The following is a 26,791-nucleotide window of genomic DNA, read 5'->3' on the forward strand; positions in this document are numbered from 1 at the left end:
TTATATCTGTGATTCCAGAGCGGAAGAGAAACTCCACTGTGTCGGAGAGAAGTATGGGAAACTGTCCGAATCTGGGCGGGAATGACCCTCTGAGTGAGTACCAGAGGGGGCGCAAGAACGACTCAGGAAGGCCCTGACCTGTGGAGGCAAAGAAAGAAACAGCCAGTCCTCCACTAGGAGACCACCTCCGTGCAGCCCTGTGCAGCAGCCCAATTCAGCAGGCAGATCCTCCAGACTGTTACTGCGCAAGTCCAACCTGCACAACAGACTTAAAGCTGCGATCCCCCTAGGTAATGAGTTAAGAGAGTTGCGAGCCACATTAAGGATGTGCAGCTCCAAACAGCTACTGAAGAGCTGAGGGGGGAGGCTCTCCACCCTGTTCCCACTGAGGTCCAGCTCTGTAAGCAGCTGCAGTGCCTTTACGTCTGCGGGCAGCACCTCCAGCAGGTTACCAGCCACCAGGAGTCTGCGAAGGCAGCGGAGAGTGAAGAGCGCTGGGGGGAGGCTCTGAAGCTGGTTGTTGGATAGATCCAGGATCTCCAGGCCTCGCAGCACACCAACGCTGGCCGGCAGTGCCAGAACACGGTTGTAGGCGAGCCTGAGGCAAGAAAGACGCCGCAGATGAGCCAGGCTAAGCAGTTCCTCCAGCGTCCTCAAGTTATTGTGCTGCAGGTCGAGCGTCCGCAGGTTGGCGAGAGCCAGCAGGGCCGAGGGCAAACGCTCCAGCCGGCAGTCCTGCAGCAGCAGCTCGGTCAGGTCGACCATGCGCTTCAGGCCTGTCAGCACGAGCAGCCGGGTGCCCTCATTGTAGATCTCCAGCCTCACCAAGCTGCCAGCCACCTCGCACAGCTCCCCGGGGATCCGCTGTAACATGCCTCGGATCACCAGCACACGGAGGTGACGCAGTAGGCGGAGGCTCCCCAACGCCCAGCTGCGGCCCACCCCGCCGTCACTGCTCAGGCGGCCAGAGAGGTGGAGCTCGTGCAGGCTGCGGAGGGAGAGGACCCAGCTGGGGATCTCTGACGCCTGAGTAAAGGTGAGGTGGAGGACCTCCAGATGTTCTTGGAGGACTCTGAGTGCACCGGGATCCACTGCTGCTGTGCAATGATAGAGGTGGAGCTCCCTGTTGGGTAAATAAACAATAAAAGACTTGCGTATGTACGTCACAGCGTTCTGCTTTTTAACAAAATGTCTAGTTATAGCTTTTGATTTGCATTGTTTAAAATATGTGAAGCTTGACTGCACTGCGAAACCCACCTGAGTGAGGTCATGTTGGCCACCTGCGCAGTGAACCTGGCATCTGTGATGAGCTCCAGTTGGAGGACCTGAAGCTGGCTGAGGGTGAAGAGGGCCGGAGGGAGACGAGGCAGGGCCACCAGCTGCAGTCTGGAGAAGCCCTCTGCGTCCACGCTAGTCATGGCACGCAGCTTCTCCTCCCCCCAGCGCCTCTCCAAGCTTTCCCCCAGCAGCCTGCTCTCACTGACAGGAGACAAAAAGACGGACAGACGCTGGGCCAGCAGAGGATCATACTGGTCCAACATGTGTAAAAGAAAGGCCAGGTCATTTCTCAGGTCAGGAACATCTCTCAGGGAGCACAACTCCTTCAGTGAGTGGAATGAATACTGCCGTAGAGGGCTAAGTAGGGCACAGAATAAGAAATATATCACACAGTCACGCCAAACACAGCTTTACACTCTAATCCTATTATCAGGCCTCTGGTATGCCTTGAAGGCCCTTTGAACAATCACTCAAGTCTCAACACATTTTGAATCAACCATTTTACATGTTCATTTTGTTCATATGCAACAAATTACATATTCAAATGATTCAAAAGTTCACATGCTCTAAACCAAGTTACTACAAATCGCTGCCAATACGTTTCAAAAGCTCATCATCAAGTGTGATCATCAATGCGTCCGGAGTTGAAACTCACAGCAATTAATCTATACGCATTCCAGAACACATGGAGCAACACTTGTATTCATTTTAGGGTCGAGTTTCTGGCCACCTGTTGCATGTAAGTTCATTATTTAGCTGTCCTTTAAGCTCTGTTTTGGTCTCCTCCGACTCCATCAAGGTAATATCTGGCCCTCAAGCAGCTAAATGCTTCACTCTGGCAACCAGCTAGTAGCTAACCTTGTCTCAGAATTTGCAGAGTTGAGTGCTAACTCTATGTGGGTCCTTCATTGCAAACCACCCCTTCAACACTGCATGTAGTAAATGTATCGTTTTTTTATGTATAAATATATACATATATATATGAATTAGTGCAGCTTTAAAGTTTTAATCAAAATATACAGTTCTTGGGGTATTTTTACACATATCCCTGTATACTGGGTTAGAGTGACACCAATACACTAACCTGTGTAAAATCCAGCCGAGGGTGTAAAAGTTAAGCAGGCCGTACAGCCCCAGTAGTGACAGGTAAGCCACCAGCAGTTTGCGTAGAAGGGAGGAGAGCACATGGATACACTCGAAGGTAGCGTAGCCCACCAAGGCCTGCTCCTCAGGGTGACAGGTGTGGGTAAAGGAGAGGGAGCTCAGAAGAGGGATGGTGTAACTCAAGATCAGCGTCACCATCAGCAGTTTCAATATTGTCTGAGCCAAGTAGACCTGAATAGATAAAAGGGAGGTATAATGAACAAATTGACATAATTCGATCAAGCCTGATCAAACATTGACTTGTTTTGTGAGTTTAAACTCCTGCACTTTTAAAGGTCTACTCTAGTGTGTAAGATTTGGCGTCGTCTAGTGGTGAGGTTGCAGATAGCAACTAACTGAAACTTTTCCCGTGAACCCCGTATTTTCCCGTATAGGAGAACTATGGTAGCTGACACAAAAACAAAAACAAAGTAAATGGCCCTATCTAGAACCAGTGTTTGATTTGACCGTTCTGGGAACTATAATGACGACCTGCTCCGTATGTAGATATAAATGATATAAACGATTCTTATTTTCAGGTGATTATGCACTAAAGAAAACATACTTAATAATATTCTAATTAAATTCGGCCAATGGATACCCCATAAATCCAACACACTTGACCTTTAAAATAAAAAACAGCAGGTTGCTATAACTATAAAGTCCTATACCATCACATCATAAAACATTTTTGGATGATAAAAAAACTCAAAGGAAATGTTTCACCAGTTAAGCTAACAGACAAAAGACAAATAGATGATATCATATATAAACCATCTAGACTAGAGGATCTCTCACCTTATAGATGACATCTGAGCTTTCGCAGTGTGACCGAAACTTCCTGACCCTTTCGAACAGCGCCCTGGCCTGTTCCCCATCACTTTTATCCAGACTCATGACCTGCCTGGGAATGTCAACCATGAAGTGCTTGGAGGAAGGAAAGTTCACCTGGGACCCGAGGGATATCGACGACATGGCGGAGCTACAGAAGAGTGTAGAGGGGCACGGGGAGGGAGGGGCGCCATAGGATGCACTAACCGACCTCTTTAAAAGCGGGCTGTCTGTGCCCGAGTCTATGCTTGTTCGTCTCGTGCGGGTTACCGGGGGTGAAGATGAAGCTGAAGAGAGAGGAGGCTGGGGCGGTCGTCTCTCCTCCACCACCACCTCCTTCTCTTGGATGCTCTCCTGCCGGGCGGCATGAGACAGGGCCTGAGATGTCCAGGGTGACTCGCAGCACTTTGCCAAAATGGCCAGAAAGTGCTCTATGCGGGCGGAGGTGTGAGGGAAGTGGAGCCAGAAGGAGCCGCTGGCCACCAGCACCAGAGACTGCAGCATGGCCATGTACGGGAAGAAGCGGGAGCACAAAGGCAAAGCCTTATGGTAGCACACCTAGACAGATAGAAGATAGACACTTAAACCGACAATAACTGATTTCTTTGTCCACTTGAAGTTTGTGAACACAACATTGCATATTATATATCATCATACTTTAAGCAAACGTGTTAGCAAACAGTTACTCAATTACACTTTCAGCCAATACGAAGCAACATCATCACTTATTTGGAGTAGTGTCTCTGACCACCTGGTGAGTTTAAGTCCAATTTCACTCTCTTTTAGCTCTGTTTTTGGTCTCTACCAACTCCTGGTGGAAATAGCTAGCTCTTTAGCAGCTAAATGCTTCAGTAGCTAGCTGCTAACTTGATCTATCTGCTGTTTAGTGATAGCGTTTAGTTTGTTTTTAGAGCTTTGTTGCTTTTCAAGAAGCGCAAGAAGCACCTCCTGCGGCCTAAAACGACACTAGAGCCATGAAACTGAACCAAAAACAGAAAAGTTGCGGGTCATAGTGCTGAAATGATCATTCTCTCTAGGTTCCTCAATATGAACAACTCCTTTCACATTCAAGTATTCATTTGATCCATTGTTAATAAATACAAAATGTGATTATAACTGTTTAAAGGGACTTAACAGTCAATCATTTTAATGGGTTTCACATCTTCTGTTGCATAATTGTCAAAGACTCAGGCTAGTATTACAGTACCTGGCTAATGTAAACGTACTGCTGGTAGGCCAGATGTGTGCGTCGACCCCGGCCTGTAGAGTGAAGATCTGGGCTGACGTTGCGTGGAACATGAGTTAGGGGCTTTGAAGATAGAGTCAATGCTTGCCCGATAGTTGAAGGACTGTGATTAGTGGTGTTCGCAGTGATAACTGGATCCATGGGAATGCACACCACTCGATCCCTGGACAGCTGCTCTGTACAAGCCAGGACAGATGCCATCAGCATCAGGACCACCAGGTAGTCCATGAAGACCTCCCACCAGGGCTTCAACAGTTTACACCGACTCTGATGCTGGTTCAGAGGCACCAGCTCCGACAGGGAAAACATGGCGACCTCTGGGTCCCACAGGGATAACTGTAAAAATAATAGTGAAATAGTAAAGAAAGATCTGGGCTACGCACTTGATGAAGTGATGTACAAGGATGAGTCTGGCTTTCACTGTCAGTGTCCACGGGTTAAACCAACAGCAATTGAACTACAGTACGTATGTGACCAGGACCTGATCCAGAAGGTTCCTGATAAGGTCACAGAATAAGAGGACTCTGCCCTAAAAAGATAGTTTCTAAATCAGCTTGTTCTTATGAATGTTGTGGTACAGAGAAGTTTGTTTTTATTTCACATGAGAGATTTCCGTGTTTCTGATCAGGATTTTGAAATATTTTAATCACAATGTGATGGTGGTTGTTTGCTTATGTTGTCAATCAAATCTAATCAAACTTTTAATAAGTAATGGTAAGGGAGTTTATTTTCCAATTATGAATATTACATAGAACAGTAAACACATAGATTTTCAGGGAAAACTGCCATTCCACAATTCCATAAAAGAGCCAATTTAAAAACAGACGTGACATCTTTTAGCTTTCACATTAGCGATCACAGTTGGACCTTTAAAAATCGTTTGATAAGCGGTCGCTAATTTAGAGTGAACTAAATAAAATGGTACAACATCAAACACAATTTCCATTGTCGGCCAACATCTCTGAAGTCGACTTCTTGTCAAAAATACAAATCACAACCAAACAGCTACTGGATTAACTTTCACATACCTGGGTAAATAACTTGTTCTCTTTCCCCGCTCTCTCCTCCGATCAGCCCACAGCCGCTTTACACAAACTTAATTCCGGTGCTGTCCGGTTCTGCCGTGAAACTTACAACAAACTCCTCCTCAGCTGGCCGACACACAGCTTTTCAACGGTTGCCATGGCAGCGGAGGATGTGTGGCTGAAAAATCTAATTCAGCGCTAGAAGCCCGTTCAAGACCGACCCCGGGGGGGGAGGGGGCCTTTACTTTAACTCCTTCAGAACGGACTCTGAGGAAAACATCAGAGGAATATTAGACACAAATGACATTACAGTCACAAGAAAATACTAATTATTAGAACAATATATTATATCGAAGGTAAAGATACTTTCTATGCAGAGTGGCCCCTTTCAGAGTTTCAGCCTTCAGGTTAAGATGAAGCTCTATGTGCCGAAATGAACTTCTTCATAAAGCCTTTTATTAGGTAGTTTAATCTTTAACGTTTTGTCATATTTTATGAACTCACTAAATTGGGGAAACCACTGCTCTAGCCTCTTTTCATGAACCCTAAATGTTTTACAACGTTGTATCCAGCATCATCCAGCAGGGGCTGCTGAAGTTACTGTACTGTGAGTTACACATAACAGCAACATCTGACTCCACACAGCTTCCAGAGGTCTGATGACCAGGAGCATTGTTATATTACAGTTGATTATATTACTGCGTGAGTGTGTGTTTGTGTGTGTGTGTGTGTCAACGCAAAGGCATGTCATATGTAACTTGGGGTGCTGTTTCCTTTGTATTTGGGTCAAGAAGAATCTGGAGCAAAGACTCAAACTGACAATGAACCACATCGTGATCTACTCTACACAGCTGGTGTGTGTATTTTCTGTGTGTCTGTACTGTATTTGCGAGTGTGAAAATGTGTGTGTGTGTGTATGTGTATTTTACTTGTCTTGTGGGGACTCGCTTTGCTTTTGAGGACCAAATGGGGACAAAATGCACATTTCCATAATGTAAATTGCTACATTATAGGGTGAAGACTTGGTCTAAGGTTGGGGTAAGGTCATGATTAGGTTAAGGTTAGGAAAAAAGAAAAGTGGTGTGGTGAGCAGTGAGTGAGTGGCATTTATTGTCGCCACAAAGAAGACGAGGTGTGAGGACGTAACTTTGAGGGACAGGGACAATTTCTTAGATGAGGTATTATCACCATCTAGGCCTACTGCTACATACAAAGTCAAACCTACTATTGAACCGGGATTACTGGGCTTTTGAAACTTGTTAAAGCTAAAATCAGCAGTGCAATCTTCAGTATCGGATAAACAGCAAACAGTCTGACTGCATTCAATTTTGTTGTAGACTTTACATCACATGTGTGTCTCCGATTCTCTGTGTGCGTATGAAGTCATTCACATGGGTTCAGAGTGTCCTGATGAGTCCAACGCAGGACAACGAGCTGCTTTATCTGAGAGGCTGTACTCAAGCAGAGTGGAGCTTTGAGCTAAATGCTAACTTCAGCATACCAACATACTCACAATGACAATGCTATGTTAAGCAGGTATAGTGTTTACCTTGTTCACCCTCTTCGTTTAGCGTGGTAGCATGCTAACTTGCTAACATTTGCTAATTAGCACAAAACACAAAGTGCAACTGGCCGAAGGGAATGATGTTAGTTTTGCGGGTATTTTGTCATAATTCAAAGTGTTGGACAAATTAAAACTTTGACCTGATGATGGTGCTAGAGAGAAGTTAAAACATTTCATCCTGAAGGGAACATGAATATCTGAACTAAATTTCATGGCAATCCATCCAATAGTAGTCAAGACTTTTCACACAAAACATCACTAAACATTTAATAAGTCAGACATCAATGACTACAGTGACATTGTGGATTCAGCAAAGAAGGCATTTTATTTCTGTGAACAAAATCAAAAATCAAAATCATCAATCATTTAATCACTATATTCTTGAACATGCATTAGTTAATTTGTTTGGCCACTCAGGCGCAGTGCAACAGACTGAAAACACAAAACTGATATTATACAGCTTTGATAAGTTATGGCTTAAGAGTTAGCAAAGAGTTGTCTATTAACCAAGCGGCAACCTCCAGTGCTGAGAAATGAAGCCAAAAACTGCAGTTCCTCAAATGGCCACTTGAGGCTGGCTTCCAAATACACTCAATCCCCAAAAGACCACATGCCCAACTTTACAGTGCAAACAAACATGTTTACAGCACAGTTCAAAAACGGTTTTGGTCTCCAGAGAGCTGATGGGCGCTGACTCAACTAAACATGGTAAACAACTAAATATTTTACTGAAAAGTCGGTTTGGTTTGGTTTTAAGAGGACAATGAGGTTCCATGATCTCACTGCAAAAGTAACTGATGGAGTTAAAAAACAAAAACAAAAAAATCTCTTTCAGGGAAATATGGCTTTAAAATTAGACTGCAGGGCTGTGGTGTGGCAAGCTCAACATTAGAAGGGGGCCGATATCAACACCCTTGGTTTCAGAGTTCTGCTGCGAAAAGGCCTGCGGCTTCACACCTCTTCGTTTGCAACACACACAAACTCAGTAACAGGCACTGACACCACCGTGCCCATAGGCAGGGATGTTTCGGGTGGGGTTGTGTTATGTGACAAGATTCACACGTTCCTGTCATAAAAAAACAAAACTTCGACGCTGTGTTTAGGCTTTCAACAACTGGAAGTGGCCGGGGTTGAACCTCTTAGCCCCTTGCTCCCTTTTTTAGCATTTTTCAATATGATGCGGTGGGTGGACTTAGGCGTAGACCTGGGGGTGAAGTTACACTTTAATATTCAAAACACGAGCCAACAACATGACCATGAATAACATTCTAAGACAAGTATATCCTCTGGCCTGATGATACGGAGGCAAACAATAGAAGTAGGCCTAGTTCGATTTACAAAGCAATCTATTTTGAAAATACACGGAATATACATACATTATTTGGATTGGCCAATAAAGTGTGTTTTTGGATGAATTTGTGTCTGATTGGTTGATCGGCCCACTTTGATCGAGACTGAAGTATTTCATCAACTATGGATTGCCATGAAGTTGTTTATTTTACAAAGACTCGTGCCACTTGACACTGACTTTACCTCTCGTGTCAACATGAAGTTGAAATTTTTTGAAAGTTGAAAGCTTTCATGAATTGAAAGCTTTTTAGCCAGCACCGTCATTATCATTTCAAACTGAATTTATGACCAAATACCTGCAAAACTGGTGTCATTCTGATAGAGTACAGCTGTACTTTTTACTTTGTTAGCTAATTAGCAAATGCTAAACTAACTATGACGAACGTGGTAAACATATTGTACCTGCATACCTGCTAAACATCAGCAAGTTGTCATTGTGCTCATGTTACTTAAGCACCGTTAAGTACTCTAGCTAGCATGTAGACTTTCTTTTTTTACCCTCTGCTGCTGTCGTGGTGAATATGACAATAAGAGTGGGCCTGCTGTAATATATAATCATACATTTATTCATCATTTTGGCTTGTGGTTATACATTTAGGCTCTCTCTCTTTACCAGCACCATTGATTTTGCAGATGTAGGCAGTGGCTTCCTTGGGTACCATATCTCTTTGGAGTTCTCACACCCCCTGATCTCTCTGACACCCTGCATTGTGATACAACTCTCAGTGAGTTGGCTGGTTGTGGGAGTGAGGATGCCCATCAGTTGACTGAATTTGAGAAAATGCCGTCATTGCCATCATCATCATAATCACCGTCATCATTATTTCCTTACATGAACTTTTGACAGTTCTGGTTTTTCAATCTGACAGCCATTGATTGAAAAGAGTAGGAGGATGTGATAAGCTGTAAGATAGAAAGAAAGAATACCTCAGCAACATACTTGTTTCCTGTTCAGTGGGAGGCAGTGTTGATGGTGATGTGGCTTCGCTCTTGAACATGACCCTTTGATATAGTGTGATATCGAGAGAAAATGTAGTCCACGGTTCCCATGGCTATAGTGGATGTAGATTTGTAGTTTATACATATGTACTGCAAAGCAAATGCTCTTTTTCCTGTTATCACTGACTCTATTATATCATATACATTTATATATAAATATATATCAACATATATAAATATATACATTTAACACATATAGACATTACCAACATCAAAATCTTACTAAGCTCTCAGACTTTTCTCCTCTCTTTTCTCTAACGAGGAAAAGAAAGCCCTGCACTGCCCTTAACCTTTGTCCTTTTGCCAACCAAAATGAGAGAAAATTGAAAAGCTGTCAAGAAATGAGTGTAGAATGGGTGGGTGGGGGCGAACTGGTGACAGCAAGATAGAGAAGCTGTTGGCCGTGAGAAAGTGGCACAGCGCTTCTTTTGTGAAGTCCTCTGACTAAAACCACTGTCAGCCACCAGCCACAACAGCACCACAGATAAACACCAAAGTGCTGAGACTGCGGCCTGACAATCTGATGCTTCACTTTCCGTAATCATTTGATCAAATGATGTAATTTAATGTAGTACTTGTACCACAAAACACCTACACTATTTCTTCTGGAGTATATTGAGAAAGTACACAATGAGTACAGATATCACTCACCTAGATGTGTTCTGTGTCTTAAAATATAATACAACAATGTATCATGCTTCTGTGTTATGATGGTATCTGTGCATGTGTTCTCTCAGTTGTTGCATGTGTTCTACTCGGCATACATGCCTTGCAATAACTTAAAGGGGTACGCTCCAGCGCATATATTGTTTCACTTGATTTCACCTGATGACATCATCAGGGCTAATTTTGCAGACTTTAGAAAGCTTTCTCCAGAACCACAGCAGACATTGTACTGTTGTGAAACTGTTTTCACAGGCTGAGCAGTATGACCCACGATGTGTAAAACGTATCTTAAAGCAACACTATGTAACCTTTGCTGAGCAGCAGCCACGGTGGCCTCAACTGAAAATGACAGGATGTCTGTAAATGCTAAAACAAAGTAGAACAGGTAAAAGAAGAGTCAATTGACTCAGTAATTCTGTTATTCTGTTATACATCAATATCTATCAAAAGTTCACAAACAATAGCTACCTTTAGTCACCCTAGGCCACTGGTCATACCAGACCAAATACATTTGTAGCAGCCAAACCTTTGAGTGTATTGAATTAAGCAAGGTTGCATGTCACTGCTTATTAGGGGTGTGACAATACACATATTCGTATTGAACCGTTCGGTACGAGGCTCACAGTTCGATACGCATTACGAACCGAACAATACCTTTGAATAATACTATTGCATTTGGAAAATGCGGAAGCTTAAATTGTGGGAAATATAATGTTCTCTCGGTGGAGCCACTGCGCTCAACATGGCAACCCACCCGACGTAACAGACAACGTGCTGTCTGACACTCCCACCACGGAAGAACAACATTAGGGGCGACTGTGGCTAAGTTGAGAGCAGGGTTGTCCTTCAATCAGAGGATCGGCAGTTCGATCGGCTCTGCTAGTCGCATGTCGAAGTGTCCTCGAGCAAGACACTTAACCCCAAAATTGCTCCCGTAGCTGTGCCTACAGTGTGTGAATGAGTTAGTCTGATAGGCAGATGGCACTTAGCCCCTGCCATCAGTGGGTAAATGATGACAAGTAGTGTGAAAGCGCTTTGAGTGGTCAGAAAGACTAGAAAAGCGCTATCCAAGTACATTGTACATTGTACTCTGGTAAGGCACGTGTTTTCTGGGATGCGCGCTATGCTAAACTAGCTTAGCAGGAAAACCAACAGCAGCACACACGCTACAAACTCTCCCCGCAGTGTTTAGGTAGCTACTCCCTACTGATTCAAACAGGGCTAAAGCAATCGCCACACAATCCCCATTTTGCCATAATTCCTGCTTTGTAAAAGAAAAGAAAAGCACGGACACAAAATGTCTGAAGCACCCGCTGTTCCTCTGACAACAGACGAACGGACGTCACGAGCTAGCTGCTGACTGTAACGACACTAATAGGCCGATGTCATTAATCTAGCGTCTCAGAAAGCAACTGCTGTGCAGCAGATCTCTCGCCTCCTCCAAAGAACAGAGAGAGTGTGACCTTCTTTCACAGAAGCACAACAGCAACCCATGTGTGAAATACAAAACAGGAGTTGCTGCAGCTTTTTTAGAGAAAGAAAGTGGTGTGTGTTCTTTCCAAAGCTACAGTCTCACTTGAATGTGTAAAAGTGGCCTCTTTAATGAGATAGGGTTGTAAGACATCAGTTTCCTCTTTTTTTGGATCACTGGTTGAGAATCAAAAGTTAATAGAATTCACATGCTAGTATTTGTTTTTAAGGGGTTAGCACCAAAAATAAATGTTGCACCCCATCATTTGGTTAAAATAGTTAATGTTAGGATGGTCATTTGATGGTTGGATGGCAGCTGGCAGCTTTCCGCTACACAAAAACATTTGGGATTTCTTAAATGTTATAATTCAAAAGAAAAAGCAATTATAGTTAATTAATAGTAGCATTTATTCATGTATATATTCAACACAAGTAAGTCATATCACACATTTATCACATTCCTCCCACTTGATATACTACATAACATGGTGAGTGAACATCAGAAACAAAGCAATAGGAAAATGAACTTTTGACGACAGTCACACCAGCATCTCCCCCTCCTCCTCCCAGAGTTTCAGGTTCCTAGAAAGGCAGTTTTCTACCACCATCAGGGGAACAAGAACAAGAAGCCCCTGAACCCCCCAAAACAAATGAGGCAGAAACCCACCGAACCCACCAGCCCGTCTCAGCTCCCTGCACCACTCTCGTCTGCTCTCCCTGACAGCCCCTGGGAGAAGGTTGCAAGCCCCCCACCACATCAACCACAGTGCACTGACATGCCTCTCTTCATGCACATCAAGGCGAACTCAGCTCCATGTGTATGCTGCTGACACCAGGAGTCAAATGAGATGTTTGCAAAAATACAGCCACATTGAGAAATGCTTTTGTTTCTGCACATATGTGGCCCTTGATGATTTGATTTCAATCTCGGGTCAGATTCAGACCTCATTGCTTGACAACAGATACTTATATGCAAAGAAAATCAGTCGTTGTTTAAGAAAGGGTGTGTTTTGTAATTGTCTTATCAAGAAATGGTACCTTTATTAGTAATATTTATTGAGGATTTGTGTATTTAATGACATTATTCTAGAAATTCCCTTAAAGGCCTGTATTCTTCAGTGTGGTTTATTACATTTATTTAGTCTAACTATTGTATTGTAACACTCACAAAGTTAAATAGTGCATGCCTGTCTCCTGTAAAACAAGATTACCATACAACTTAACTGCATTCTCAATTACACATTACACGTTTCTGGGTATATTTTCTCCTGTCGCAGTTTAAAACAGGTGGTTAACATTATAAATTACAAACAAAACCAAACAAAAACCAAACAAACTACTTTATTATGTTAAGGCAACAAAACCACATGGTCAGGTTTAGTAAAACATCATGGTTTGACTTAAAATAAGTATGTTTGTTACGTTATTTAAGTTGGGGACGTAAATGAAAATAAACGAACGATGACTTTTGGTTTCACTCTAGACACAAACAGCAGTCTCCTGGGTGAAAGTCCTGTGTTTGTGTGACCTGCCCAGCCACCCCGACCTCCTCCGTGTGTAGACATCTGCGGACTATGAATAGAAGTATTTTTGAGATGTCAAAAACGCACGTAATTCGGGTCAAAGCACATTCCCAGGAAACCATAATTGACAAAGCAGTTTTGTTGAATGTGAACGTAATTTTCTGGAAGACCAGGCTGAACAGTGACTTGACCAGTTTCATGTTCATCATATTTTATGTAGTATTTTGATTTTCATGACAGCTCTAGCCACTAAAGCATAAGATCACGTCCCGTACCCCGGAGGCTTTGTTAAGTAAAAGAGTATGTCATCTGCATACTGATTGATTTTGTGTTCTTTTATTTAAACCAGATATGCTTACTGTTGGTGATTGGCGCTGCAAGTTGTACAGTATATGTAGCAAAGTGAAGATTTTGAAGATTGGAAAAATCCATAATTTGGCAACGGGTTAGCCTGTCGTAAAGATTAATTTGTAAAATGTGTAATTTTATGATGTTCTGTGGTCAATCCATCTGGCCTTGCATTTAATTGTTTTTTTTGAAGAGTATTTATTTTCTTAGATCTTCCATTGTGATATTTGTGTGTCTTCAGTATGAGTGGTTATTGTGGTTCCCTGCTCTGTCCTGTCTTCTACCAATTATTCCCCACTCATATCGGTGCTAGTTGTGTTTTATGGTTATTATGAGTAAGTCATTTAAATAAACTACTGAGTAGTTTTTATGGTTGATTTTGAGTACAATGCAGCAAAATTAGATTTCTTAATCCCTTCCAGTTTTGGCTTTCAGACTAAATGATTCCATTCCTGTGATTAAATATTGAAACTTTTAATTTGGTTCTGGAAAAAGTGATATATCACACATTTGAAAATGTTTTTTAAATGATAAAGGTATTTGTAATTAACATTTTACATTATGATAACATCTAATATATCACCTACAGATCATTCGTAACGTTTTAAAAGCACACTGTAATGAGTGGTCTCCCCTTTACCACAAATATTTTAGTAAGTCATCACTCATTGGTAGATTGTATTAATGTGTATTTGCAGGTATACTGCTTTTTGCCTGTATTGTTTATTTCTCAGGGCATCTTGTTAGTACAGCAAAATGACACAGCTTGTTGGGGTGTGTTCTGTCGGGCAGGTAGTTGCTGGTCAGTGTAGTTAGTTACAGCTAAAGCTATGTTCTGGTAAATGTGTTCGGGGTTGATGCTTCATAGGTTGTAAGGAAAAAATAGGAGGAACTTTGCAAATTGTATTGACAAGCCATATGCAGCACGATGACTCAATATGTTTTGTTGTCACTTCTTTCTTTTACCATGAGTGTTAAACTTTATATCTTGCTTCTAAATGATCATCAAGCACTTACCCTTTCAATTTACTCATTATATATAATTTACAAATATCTATAAAGGATTGTACTTAAGATTTTATAAATGAAGAGCTTTTGAATTACTTATAAGATCTCACTCCAGATCTCACTCCTTTCCAAGATGTCACTTTCAATAAAACATCTTTAAGGCAATTCTTTTCTACGTCTTTCTGAGAGAAAGGTTAGTCAGGCTAGTTAGTTCAGCGCTCAAGATGAAGTTGGTGAAAAAGGAAAAAATCTCCCTCCTCTCACATGAGGAACTGTGTGGGATGACTGGGTGCCACATAAGAACACACAGACACCATTAGACAGACAGACAGGTAAACCAAAACAAAACGTGTGATGTGTAATTGGCGCCTCAATAGTAAAGGTCCACATGTTCACATGAAAAATATGAGATATTCAAACTTTCCAAATAATGCTCAGCGTATCTATGAGTCCACCCACACAAGCCCCACAGTAATCAAGGGTTCTCTTGACTTGACTTTGGTATCACAGCACTTTTATTCACAGTGGGTCCTCAACCCGAAGTGTGCGGTCGACCAAACCTTTTGAGAAGACAGAGATGTTGTCATGTTTTTGTAGACTTTGCTGGTCAGATTAAGGGTAGCAACAGAGGTAAAACCCACAAAAGTTATTGAAACAAAGAGGATATTTTGAAAGTTATCTGTTAACTTCTATTAACTTTTTGGGCATTTTTTCCCTCCGATGCCGAAAGACCCACAATCCTCAGCAGCCTTTCGAAATCAAATCAAATCTCTTTGTGTCATGTCATCAGTTGATTGGTGTGAGAAAGAGAAAAGAGGACGTTGCCAGCAACGAAGACACAAGAAAGGCTCTCAACATTCAGCTGCGCAATACAGAGGTAAGATCTCACTGTTATAGTATCAAGCTTATTTTCAATGTATTGAATCTTTTAGACATTTTCTAATGTAACTACAAAATGGCAAATTCAATCAACTGGCACAATGCAACGTCTTCTGTCCAACTTCAAGGCTGTGAAGGATATTATTTTATAGAATTACATAATCAGGTTACTGAATAAATCATCTTTATTATTACAGAGGCTCATGCTAAATTAAAAAATCTTTTTTTAGTTTTTCAGTTGAAGCTTTCTTGTTTACCGTATGATCTGATAAAATGTTGAAATCAACTGATTTAAGAATTAATTTGACAAAATGAAAAATAATAAATGTAACACTTGGTAAATTCTCTTTATTTATATGTTTCATTTAGGTAATGTGGAACTAATAATCCCACATTTTGAATCATTCTGCTGTTCTCAATGTCTAAATAGCGTACAGGTAGCTCAAATGGAAGTATAAAAAGTGTACCGCAGTGTCGGTTTAGAAGTTGTCAAACGCCACAGCCGGGTTATCCTCAGCGAAAGCCCTGAAACCTTTGGTGCAGGTGCCGGGCTGTATTTGCTGAGGAAACCTCAGGCTTCGGCATTGTAACTGAACATGTAGCGGCAGGTGTGCGACATCAGAGTGCGTGAGGCTCCAAACGTGACTTGAAAGAGCAGATTTTTTTAGACCCCCCCCCCGCCCCTGGGTTTATTCTTGCAGGATTTTTACCTCGTCTCCCATCACCTCCCTCAGTCACAACCATGCCGCGGTCGTTCCTCGTCAGGAGTAAAAGGACTCACCTGCTCGGCCCATCTAAGGACTCTTACAGACAACACTCCCAGCCCCAAACAGACGCCAACCAGCCTGTACAGCATGCGACGGGACAGGGCAGGAGGAGGTTTCCCGAGGATGCTGTGAGGCCTTTGTCCCCCATGTTAGGGGTCAAAGACTTGCTGGCTTGCTCACCATGGGAGGGGATGGCAGTCTGTTCTCACAGGAACCCCACAGATGAACCTTGGCGTTCAGGTACCCAACACTTTCTAATCAGCGAGTATACAGTATGTGTTCTTTGGATAGCATGTATCTCAGTCATAATTGAGACAGTAGTTCTGTAAAAGAAAGTGCACATCACTTTAAACACATCAACACATCAACACTCAAGGCCACAAATGCAAAGCAAAGACCCAAAATAAAAGGATTCTCTGTAAACTAAAGTCATTCCCATCATCCTTTCATATTCTAACAAAAGCCCCCGTGGAGAACCGAGACGTCCCTCTGCTTTGGACGGCAGACGGACACCAGGCGTCTGAACGAGAGAGACAACTGGAGGGACTGGTCTACTTGTTGCTCAACCACACGTCACACACCGACCTCAAATCCCCCGTCAGCGAGTGTCCGCTCTGTGAAAAGGTGGGAGGCCTCCGCATTGCCAGAATATTTACGTCCTTATCTGCTGCTATAAAGAAAGAGGAAACAAGGGTGACTAACGATAAAAGTAACTGCCATGACACAGAACCTGGCAACATGTCAAGAGGGTGACACGGCGATTCGAAGTGTAAAATAAAATAAGTAGTCTGTGCTGTTCAACAGGAGTGTTTGAAATTATTCTTTTTGTGAACAAAGGGGTCAATTGAAAAAGATAAGAGGCTTTTCCTGCTGCTAGAGGAATGCATGGTGAATACTTCGGAGCAAAAATAGTGCATATGTTATTTATGCCTTATTTTCATTCAAGCTTCAGCCTAAATCTCAATCTCTGTGGATCAAAACCTTTGAATGTTTCAAGTAAAATGTCAAATTAATGAAATTAATATGAATTATTATATATATTATAACATATAGACTAAAGAAACATAAAAATAAATTATTTATCACTGTTTCAAAATTACCTCAGATCTATCTTTGGCATTTCTTGTTACTTATCAGATGATATACACACTGCTACCAATATACAGACTTTTCTGCAATAAGCTAATGTCTGTCAGTATATCAGCTCTTATGTGAAAGAAATATTTTGGTTTATAAGTTGAATTGCTTTCTGGCAGAGACTGAGATGAGAAGATTGATACCTCTTACATATTTATATGGTAAATATGAAGCTATTGCCAGCGGCAGGTTAGCGTAGCTTAGCATTAAGACTGGAAACTGGGGGAAGCGACTAGCCTGGCTCTGTCCAGTCGCCAAAATCCTCCTAACAGCATCTCTAAAGCTCACTCATTAAGGTTGTCTATATGACATTCTGAACATTGATATGGTAGCAAACAACTATTGTCTCCGTCGCTAAGGTCTCCCCCATAGGTAATAATTCTCACTGTCAGAGGGTGGACAAAGGTTCTGCAATCCAGCTTTAACACATTAATACATTTGTGTAATTCCCACAAAAAGGAGTTTTACAGGGAGTTATGTGTCGCAGTTGCTAGTCAACCAGCGGTGACTCCAGTAAGTTACTGATCCCATCTTATAAATCGTGATCAGTAAGCTTTAGGAGCGCTGATAGGCTGATTGTTACCACTGCCTGGCAAAGCCATGCCAGCTGTTTCCCACTGTTTTTCAGTCTTTATGCTAAGCTAACCTGCAGCACAGACTGGGCAGTGGCATTATTCTTCTCATCACTTTTTTTCACTCTCTCCGTGTCCTTCAGTCTCTTTCAGAAGTATTGATATCAGGAGGCAGCCTGCAGGCTCATCTCCACAACGCCCTCTCCGTCCCACTGACAAGATCACCCACCGCCACCAACATGCCCCTCATGCCCTTTGACTTCAGAGCAATAGGCAGCTACGCTAGAGCTAAGGTACAGTGAGAATTTAGTTTTATAATCTTTCAGTACAAACACACGACTCGTCATGGATTCACTTTGTTTGTTTTCAATGGGTCTGCGTATCCAGGAGCGCAGCTTCGACTGCAAGGTGTGCGGGAAGGCGTTCAAGCGCTCGTCCACCCTGTCCACCCACCTCCTCATCCACTCGGACACGCGGCCCTACCCCTGCCAGTACTGCGGCAAAAGGTTTCACCAGAAGTCGGACATGAAGAAGCACACCTTCATACACACGGGTGGGTAACCACAACCGTGGGGGCGAAACTCGTTCTGCGAAAAGGCCCCAAACTCACTAAAACCCAGTGCGCTTTCCTCCCACAGGTGAGAAACCACACGTGTGTAAAGTGTGCGGTAAAGGATTCAGCCAGAGCTCCAACCTCATCACCCACAGCCGAAAGCACAGCAGCTACCGGCCCTTCAGCTGCCCCAGCTGTCAGCACAGCTTCCAGCGCAGGGTGGACCTACAGCGCCACCGAGAGACGCACTGTGGCTATGGAGACATGTTCACCCAAAACTGAGACCATGAGGCAATGGAGTGAAAGGGAAATGACTTTTGTAAATAATTTTCAATCCCTCATAATTGTAAAAGTCAGAATTGTGACGCCTTGGATAATAAAACCAGATTGATTGTGTAAGAACGTTATTGGTTTGAGGTTTTTTTTATATTTGAAAAGCGACTTTGTTTTTGTTGTAGATCTGCGTCTTTCAGGAAACACGCTGCCAAAACTGATAATGTGGGCTGTTTGCCCCCCCCCAGGATGTGCCAGGAAACAGTGTCAAGAGGACCTTTATCCAATCACGTCGTGCAATTGTCAGAGAACTATTTCCCTCAAAAACCATGTGAGGGTGTGATTGTGGTTTTTGTGTGATTTTCCCCTTTATTGGATGTAGCATCCTTAATACACTGCAGCAGAGATGACTGATGATGAGGATGTGCTTCCACTACTGCACGGACAGGAGGTCCATTTTTTTAATTACTTTCTAAAAATTAAAGTAAAAAAAAAACAAAAAAAACATACATACATACAAAACTCAGTACCATCTCTACAGCACATCCGGTACATGTTACCGAAAGGGGACGAACCCACAGAGAATGAGCGACCAACTCAGTTCCCCTCCGCTCTGCGGAGCACTTTTACCAACTAATTGTCGTGGTTTTAGGACGCAGCTCTAATGTTTTGGGCCACTCTCGCTGCTGTTAGGGTTTTTTTCCTGCAAAAAAAGCTCTTAAAAAAATGTAATAAATAAAAAGCCACTGAGCACAACATGCTTCGGCACCACACAGCAGACAGACACTTAGTGACTAGCTGGTGAACATAGCGGAGCGTTTAGCAGCTGAAGAGTATTTTTCTCAGAACTAAGCGGAGACTACAGCAGAGCTGAAAGGACAGGTTGAGCTTCATCGGGTGGACAGCAACATGTTGCTCTGTTTCTGCCGAATGTGAAAATAGGCAACTGTCACATCACCATTACATACTGTCAGGTGGAAACACATGCATGTCAGCCTCCCATTCACTATTAATATATTTTACAGGGCACATTAACTTCCTTTGACTTGCATGTGATTTGAGAGTGAAACGACATGTTTATTACATCTTATTTGCCACATAAACACAAACAGAATACACACACAAGTAAATGCAGTTTTCCAGCTGATTCACAGTAACAGCACAAACAGTGACAATGACAGACTCTTCAAACAGGCTCTGGCAGTGACCTCAGTTCATCTTTAACCTCGTGCTCCGTCTCTTAAAAGGCGACGATGTGATGATGTTGTTTCCGTCTGAGTCACTACGACCAAGTTTAGATCCTGTCGAATCCAGATGAATATCTCTCTGAGTGACGAGTCGCTGCCACTTTTGAAATGACTCGTTGCAGAATGGCTGGCGGCAACAAACAAACGTTGCGATGAGTAAGCGCTACTGTATTCACATGGTTTCAGTCCTCACTCGCTGCAGAGCGATGAACGATGCAGGAGAAGTGCACAAACAGGGCTCTAGCAGCTGTGCTAGCTCTCACACACGTGCACACACACACACACACACACACGTACACACACACAAGCTGTTAGAACCTCTGTTCCAGTTCTCCTTTCTCAGATTTGCAGGAAATCCTGAGAGAGAGAGAGATAAAAGAATGAAAAACTGTTCAGACCTATCTGGCACATCGGAGTCGAAATCTGCAGGTGTTCGCCTAATGCTGATACATTTTCTGGAACTGCCGGCGCTTCTAACCGCGCCAGTTTATTTTAAATCCACCGCTTTGACATCGAGTTCACTCTGCAAGTTTGTAAAAATGTGGTACATTTGAACAGAGGGGTAGCTTTGCATGCATTTGTCTGTGTAACGTGATGCAACGTGTTGCTGGCATTCACTTTGAATCATTGGGATGGTACTTTGTGTCCAGTAAATAATAAGATAATTACCAAAAAACAGAGTATTTTTTCAATGGCAGTCCAAAATAGCTGTACGCTCACTGCTTGTGTTATTAAAGGATTTCTTTAAAGGATTTCATTGAACTGAATTGGCTTCAGTATTCAAATGAGAATCATAAAACCTGGAGACCTGAGTAACGGACAAAAGTGTGTTCTGATTAGTCATCATCCATTTTTCCCTCCAAGTCCGGACAGACAGACATAAATTCAAGAGTAGTTTCAAAACACTGGAACTAAGGAATACATTTGATGAATCCCCTTTAAGAGAGTTCTTCCCTAAATTAGCAATTTAGCTAATTTAGTCATCCCGTAACGCCGTCGGAGTCACGGTGGACACTCTTTTCTGTTTTTAACTTGCCGTCTACATTACCCACAATGCAACTCGACTGATAACAGTTTAGTCAACGATTCAGGTGTGTTTTGCGCGTAGCGGTTAATGTAGCGTCAAGCAGAGATGAGCGGTGGGCTACAGAGCTCACTTCCTTCTAACTCCACACCCCCACATAGGATTTGTACTCTTAAGCCCCAAATGATGCTGACTCGAGTGACATCACTTGAGGCGATTTATCAGACGTCACAAAAGGCTGACATAATGCAGTAGTACATAGACTTCGATGTGGGACCGTCCTCATCCGATCTTACCTCCTACACCGAGCTGGACGCCTGATCAGATGTTGACAGTGGATTCCAGATGTTGCCACCTTTATGAGTGCGGTCTGTTAACTGACTTTCTCCTCCAAGTGACTCTGGACGTGCCCCTTTCGAAAGATAGAATTACAGTCTCTTTATAATGTCTCAACAGCAAAACAGATATGATGATCATGATGATCACTTTTAATTTCAAATATGTCAAAAGGTCCGGGACATTTAAGTCACTTTTCAGTGACAGAAGGAAGCCGATCTCGTTACCTGTATAGTAATAGATGCACCACAGCCCCCCCATCAGGCTGACGGCCATCACAAAGGCAGCGAAGACAATTCCCATCGCTGGTCCTGTCGTCACTGCAGAGACACAGTGTTCATGAGACAGTGAGACGGTACAGCAGGTCAAATAGTCTCACGGTAACATTGAAAAATAAGTGATACTCACTGCTGTGCTCCGGGTCTGGACTGGCCAGTGGGGAGACACTCGGCCTCTTGGTTCTTTGGCCGGCAGAGGGCCCCAGTTTGCGTGCCAGTGACCCGATGGACTGGGTGACCACCATGGGCCTGTAGAGGTTTCTGATCTCACACTGAGATGGGACACAGGAGAAGGCCTGCATGTTAGCTACGCTGTCATTAGTGTTACAAAGCACACATTGTGAATCAACACTAAGTGGACAGGATAAATAATTATCTACAATATTAAAAACCTTTCACACTGCTAAACATTTGTTTTAGTTCTTGCATTTCCTAACTGTGATATCAAATTGCACAGACAAACTTTCTCAAAATCAAACAGATGCGCGTATTTTATTTTGAGGAGCGGTTTTACATCACTCCGCGAGCAAAATTCAGTCCCGCTGAGCAGAATTCACTCTCGCGCGAGCTAAAGTCGCTCGCGAAGCTTAAACCTGCTCGCTCGCGAATCTTTTACCTGCTCGCTCGCGAGTGTTTTTCTTTTTGACAGTAAGTGGGCGGACCCAGTCGCCATTGTATCTCTACATCTAATTGGTTACAATCCTCGTCTTTGGATAAACCGGATATAAACCGGAATTTTGCTCGCGGAGTGATGTAAAAGTGCTCGCCAAAGTAAAATCCGCGTGCGGCTTTTTTGATTTTCGCGTGCGCATGGATCTCATTTGCGCTCTCGGATTTTGACAGTGATTTGCATTCATACTTAAGCTGGCTGGTGAATAGCAACGCATTGGCGAGTCAAAATTAATCGTAGATATACTCAGCGAAGCCTGAGCTTCACTTCATTACAAGCGGCCGTTTGTATTTTAGGTTGTCTGTTGTTTACACGGCTAACAGGTTTTTAAAATTGGCGGCTGCTGGTGCTGCTCTGCAATCAGCCAACACAGGTCATTTTGTGGGACTCGTGTATAAAAATCTGATGTTGGCAACACAGTTTTATCAGGGCGTTATCATTTTCAAAGATGATTAATTCCCCCATACATGCTTGTGTATAAATTCGAGAGTAGTTTCAAAACCTTGCAACTAAGTAACACTTAGGGGGAGTCCCTATTCTGAAATAGAATCTAAGAAAGTCGCTCAAAATGGCGTGATAAGAACTACGGCCGTTCCTAATTCTTGCGGTGCATACACAATAAAAAGAGGGGATCTTAGACCGATGATAAAGCTCCTGCGGTCCAAAAAAGCTGATTGTCTTGTCTTTACCATGAGGTTAAACCAGCTAAGTTTCCAAGACGTCACCGCTCTTGGCCAAGAAATAGTCCACAATGTGTTATATTTTACAGATGCATGTTAATACATGAGCTTTAGAGCTGCTTGTAGGCAGAATTTGTTACCTTTAGACAGATCCAGGCTAGCAGTTTCAATTCTTTATGCTAAGCTAAGCTAACCGGCTGCTGGCTGTAGCCTTATATCTAGCATCCACAAGTGAGAGTGGTACCAATCTGCTCATCTGACTCTTAACAAGAAAGACATTCTCAAACTCTTCCCTTGATGCATTTGACAGGAGGCTTTATTGCTATGAAATGTAGCCCTAGTGTGCTAACTGTTTGTGTACCTTGTGTCTGGAAGATCTAGAAACAAGTGGAGGGATACGTAGTTTGTCCTCGCAGTCATTCTTTACTATTTCCTCCGTAGGTTCCCCTTTTTTCGGGTCAGAGACACACAGACGGAGGCTGCAGTGGAGGAACTGCATAGAGTCATTATAAACTGGTCGAAGGATGAAACTAAATCTCAAAGGCCGTATCTCCTCCTGTGCTCCCACATTCGCGCTACTCTTTTCCATCCTCTCTGGTGCTTCTCTCCCTCTTCTGTCAACTTTGTGTCGCAGTACGACATCTCCATCTCTGCCCTTTTCCAGTCCATCTACCTCCTCCTTTTCCTCTTCCAGTTCATCACCACCACCTTCTGCCTCTTCTTCGTCTTCATCTTTTGTCTTTGCACTGAGGGTCAGTGAGGGGTCTGAGGAGCAGCCGTCGCTTATGACGGTCCAGAAACGAGACGTATTCGGGTCCGACAGAGGAGAGACCACACATGACTTCACCTCCACGACATCTATGAAGGGCCCTTTGGCTGAAATCTGCAGTAGGACAGATAACAAAACAGTGAGGAAGAAGACAAATTGTAGTTAATTATGAACAGGACCAAAGGAATGTAATGATGCACCATGAAGTTAGCTTGCTGCTCTCACTGGTAACAGTGCAGTTTATACACGTGCATAAAGAAAAAGATAATCACACAAATGAAGTACTTGACTTTGAAGAACTTGGTTTTGACAGCTTGCTTCAAATAAGCACAGAAAATATTCGACACACACACACACACGGACCTCAACATAGACACGGTGATCTGCAGTTACGACACAGGGGCCGATCCGCCTCTGCTCGTAGCTCTCAGCGACAAATAGCTTCAGAAGAAGAACGGGCGCAGATCTGTGTCCGGGTGTCGGAAGGTGTCTCATTTCTGGATCAGGCCCCGGACCCCCGGGTGCCCAGGAGATCCGCCCTGCCGGGGGGGTGTTTACGTCGACATCATCGACTGCAGCAGACCCGGGGAGCGTGGGGACCGCAGCCAAACAGTTGAACTGAGAGGAGAAACAGGAGACCGTAGGTTAAAAATATTTCATGAATAATGCAGTATTCAAAGGTATATAGGTTTACAGATATCTCACATGTATGCCGAGTGGACCTTTGGACTTCAATTCTGTCTCATTGAGTGCCAGGATGGCCTCAGGCTCGTCTCTCCATAATAACACCTGGACAGAGAGGAGGGAGACATTGCAACCATGTGTAAGAAAATGTCAATACACTTGAGTATTGCGTAATTATGTTTTTATGATACTGTATGGATTCTCAAAAAAACAATACATTTTTAATTATGATTTACATGCAAATATTTGTGGCAGACAGCGACAGTGATAAATGCAGATCAAACAGTTCTGATTGCAGAAGTCCTTTGGTCAGGTTTTATACATAGGGGGGTGGGGGGGTGGGGGGGGTCATACTATAACAGTTTTCCTAAAATGAGATTAAAAAATAATGTCACAATATATACAACCAGAGAGAGAGAGAGAGAGAGAGAGAGAGAGAGAAAGAGCGAGAGAGAGATATGCAAAGTTTTAGGTCCGCTGTTTTCTATTTACATGTGCACAAATAATAATCTTTCTTTCTATGCAGATGACACCCAGCTGTTTGTATCAGTACACCTAAAGACAATAGCGATCTTGTCCCTCTCATTGACTGCCTTGAAAAGATTATGTGCTCGATGTCCAACGATTTACAGCAACTAAACAACAATAAAGCAGAGATCATATTATTCTGTATTCCAAACTCTTCACAGCTCATCCGTATTGACCTTGGCAGTCTGTCGATGAAGACATATCAAAAAATTGATTTTTTTTTGCTGACCTGGAAAAGGTTATCCATGCTTTTATTTCATCCCGTTTTGGACGACTGCATAGTTATTCATGTTTAAGCCAGAGTTCTCTCTCTCTCTCTCTCTCTCTGTCAATGGTATTTAGTGCAAAATGCAGCAGTTAATAATACCTGCTGATGATTATGATTATTACACTCAGAGGAAAGATGCATATTTATTTTTATACATTATAAACACATTTTTCATTCAATGTTTCATTACTGCCTTTTTACTTTGCTGAAATCACTCTGTATCCTCCCTCTCATCTCTCTCTCACTCAGTTTGCCTCTGTGCAGCATCCCGTCTTAAGGCTTTAACTCCGCGCTGCTCTGGTCATGATGACCTGGGTCACAAGTTTCACTGGGGACAACTTCCACTTACCACAATTTCTAGTGTCTATTATGTGCCTTGTGTTTTTGTCACTGTCTGGTAAACATTGACCTCACTTTGAATTCTGTTCTTCCCTTTGTGCTCTCAAAGCTTCACTCATCGGGTTTCTGCTGTTTTCTCCTTCTCAAATCACATCTCTGATTTTCCCTGCCTTTTTTGGTTTGTGTAAATGAATTGAACAAGGATGACATAAAATCTCCCATAATTCTTTAAAAGTTGAGTGAAAAAAATAATAATATGGATTATTTTATGGAGGTAAATAAACATTGAATTTGGTCAAATATATAATACAGGGTTTAATAGACGACATATTTCTTATCTCACCATGTTTTTGTATTGCACCCCTCTCGGCTGTCCCAGGAGAAGACCCTCGGTCCCACAGGAAATGACTGGGAACACCAACAGGAAATGACTCCTGTTGGACTGAGCCAGGCACGTTGAGTCTCGCAGAGTCACGGCAGTCACTGGGACAGACAAGCTCTGGAAGGGAGAACTGATGTGAGATGACGTAGCTTTCATATGAATCATTTTTCTGTATAAGTGAAATGATGTACACACAGTTTGTTTAATAATAATAACAATAATTCATTTGTTGAATGAAACATCACACTCAAAAACCACAAATGACAACCTGCCGTTTGCTCTTTAGTCAGGGGGATCACCAAAGTCATATCTATCCTCTATCACAAATGTAATGTAATGTAATGTACTTCATGGCAATCCATTTCAAAGCTGAACCAACAGCTGGTCCGACATCCACAGAGCCACAAATGAGCCATATCAACATTAAGGTTGACAATAACTTTGATTATGGCACCACATACACATTTATATGGGCAACAGGCATGGCAACATTTAAAAAAAAAAGTTTTTTCAACCAACGTAGATCACAGCCACGCAACTGTCGATGGTTGTGAAAGAGGTAATTTGAAATGCGGATGAGAGAGCACTATCGGTGCCACTGGTTAAGCTACCTAAGGATGCCTCCCCTGAGGCAGCAAAGAAATTCTTTGAACTAAAAAAAAATACTCAACCTCTCATCCAAAACCCCTTTTATTTCTTTTATTTTTATGGTCATTTTAGGGGCTGTGCATCAAGCCTTAAACACACCACTGCAGTGTTATCCAAATATAAAGTTGATAAGGCTAAAATGTTTGCAAACACATATTTATAGATCTAGCAGACACGGATCAACATTGGCATCCCTTTCGCTCCGTTTCCGATCTAAACCCCTGAGGGCAAACATCTGGCTCCAGCTGCTAAAAGCTGCGCTATGTTCAAGAGTGCGTCTGCTGTTTGGTAAAACTAAAACACTCC

At 42.7% G+C, this 26,791-nt stretch overlaps 3 protein-coding genes across 3 annotated transcripts in view; 1 reads left to right on the forward strand and 2 right to left on the reverse strand.

Annotated features, from left to right (window-relative positions):
* Positions 1 to 4,807, reverse strand: LOC142938443 (volume-regulated anion channel subunit LRRC8D). The gene is made up of 5 exons (XM_076081678.1): positions 4,460 to 4,807; positions 3,220 to 3,810; positions 2,363 to 2,613; positions 1,258 to 1,635; positions 1 to 1,123 (listed from the first exon to the last, which is right to left on the reverse strand). Exons 1-5 carry the CDS (start codon positions 4,805 to 4,807, stop codon positions 1 to 3), a joined length of 2,691 nt encoding a protein of 896 aa, XP_075937793.1.
* Positions 4,808 to 16,072: 11,265 nt separating this feature from the next.
* On the forward strand, positions 16,073 to 18,761 carry LOC142945251 (uncharacterized). Its single transcript, XM_076086671.1, has 5 exons — positions 16,073 to 16,337; positions 16,561 to 16,721; positions 17,950 to 18,099; positions 18,194 to 18,359; positions 18,445 to 18,761. The coding sequence occupies exons 1-5, from the start codon at positions 16,073 to 16,075 to the stop codon at positions 18,639 to 18,641; spliced, it is 939 nt and encodes a 312-aa protein (XP_075942786.1). The 3' UTR covers positions 18,642 to 18,761.
* Positions 18,762 to 18,828: 67 nt separating this feature from the next.
* engl (endoglin, like) overlaps positions 18,829 to 26,791 on the reverse strand; it is a 17,197-nt gene continuing 9,234 nt past the window's right edge. The window contains exons 10-17 of the mRNA XM_076080041.1: positions 25,799 to 25,954; positions 24,342 to 24,425; positions 24,000 to 24,254; positions 23,229 to 23,750; positions 21,648 to 21,789; positions 21,467 to 21,559; positions 21,200 to 21,315; positions 18,829 to 20,236 (exon numbers count right to left, since the gene is read on the reverse strand). Coding sequence (XP_075936156.1) covers positions 21,203 to 21,315; positions 21,467 to 21,559; positions 21,648 to 21,789; positions 23,229 to 23,750; positions 24,000 to 24,254; positions 24,342 to 24,425; positions 25,799 to 25,954 — 1,365 coding nt within the window. The 3' untranslated portion in view covers positions 18,829 to 20,236; positions 21,200 to 21,202. The remainder of the gene's footprint in view (positions 20,237 to 21,199; positions 21,316 to 21,466; positions 21,560 to 21,647; positions 21,790 to 23,228; positions 23,751 to 23,999; positions 24,255 to 24,341; positions 24,426 to 25,798; positions 25,955 to 26,791) is intronic.

The sequence above is a fragment of the Anarhichas minor genome, unplaced genomic scaffold (genome assembly GCF_050575085.1).
Source record: "Anarhichas minor isolate MPS153535 unplaced genomic scaffold, ASM5057508v1 ptg000007l, whole genome shotgun sequence".
In the NCBI taxonomy this organism is placed as follows: domain Eukaryota; kingdom Metazoa; phylum Chordata; class Actinopteri; order Perciformes; family Anarhichadidae; genus Anarhichas; species Anarhichas minor.

Excerpts from the sequence above, each read along its gene's own strand:
- LOC142945251 (XM_076086671.1), top strand. The coding sequence starts at position 16,073 with ATGCCGCGGTCGTTCCTCGTCAGGAGTAAAAGGACTCACCTGCTCGGC. Across the intron at positions 16,338-16,560 it reads AGATGAACCTTGGCGTTCAG|CCCCCGTGGAGAACCGAGAC; the intron begins GTACCCAACACT and ends TTCTAACAAAAG. Across the intron at positions 16,722-17,949 it reads AGTGTCCGCTCTGTGAAAAG|TCTCTTTCAGAAGTATTGAT; the intron begins GTGGGAGGCCTC and ends CGTGTCCTTCAG.
- LOC142938443 (XM_076081678.1), bottom strand. The coding sequence starts at position 4,807 with ATGTTTTCCCTGTCGGAGCTGGTGCCTCTGAACCAGCATCAGAGTCGG. Across the intron at positions 2,614-3,219 it reads GCTCAGATGTCATCTATAAG|GTCTACTTGGCTCAGACAAT; the intron begins GTGAGAGATCCT and ends TTATCTATTCAG. Across the intron at positions 1,636-2,362 it reads CTCGGCTGGATTTTACACAG|CCCTCTACGGCAGTATTCAT; the intron begins GTTAGTGTATTG and ends TGCCCTACTTAG.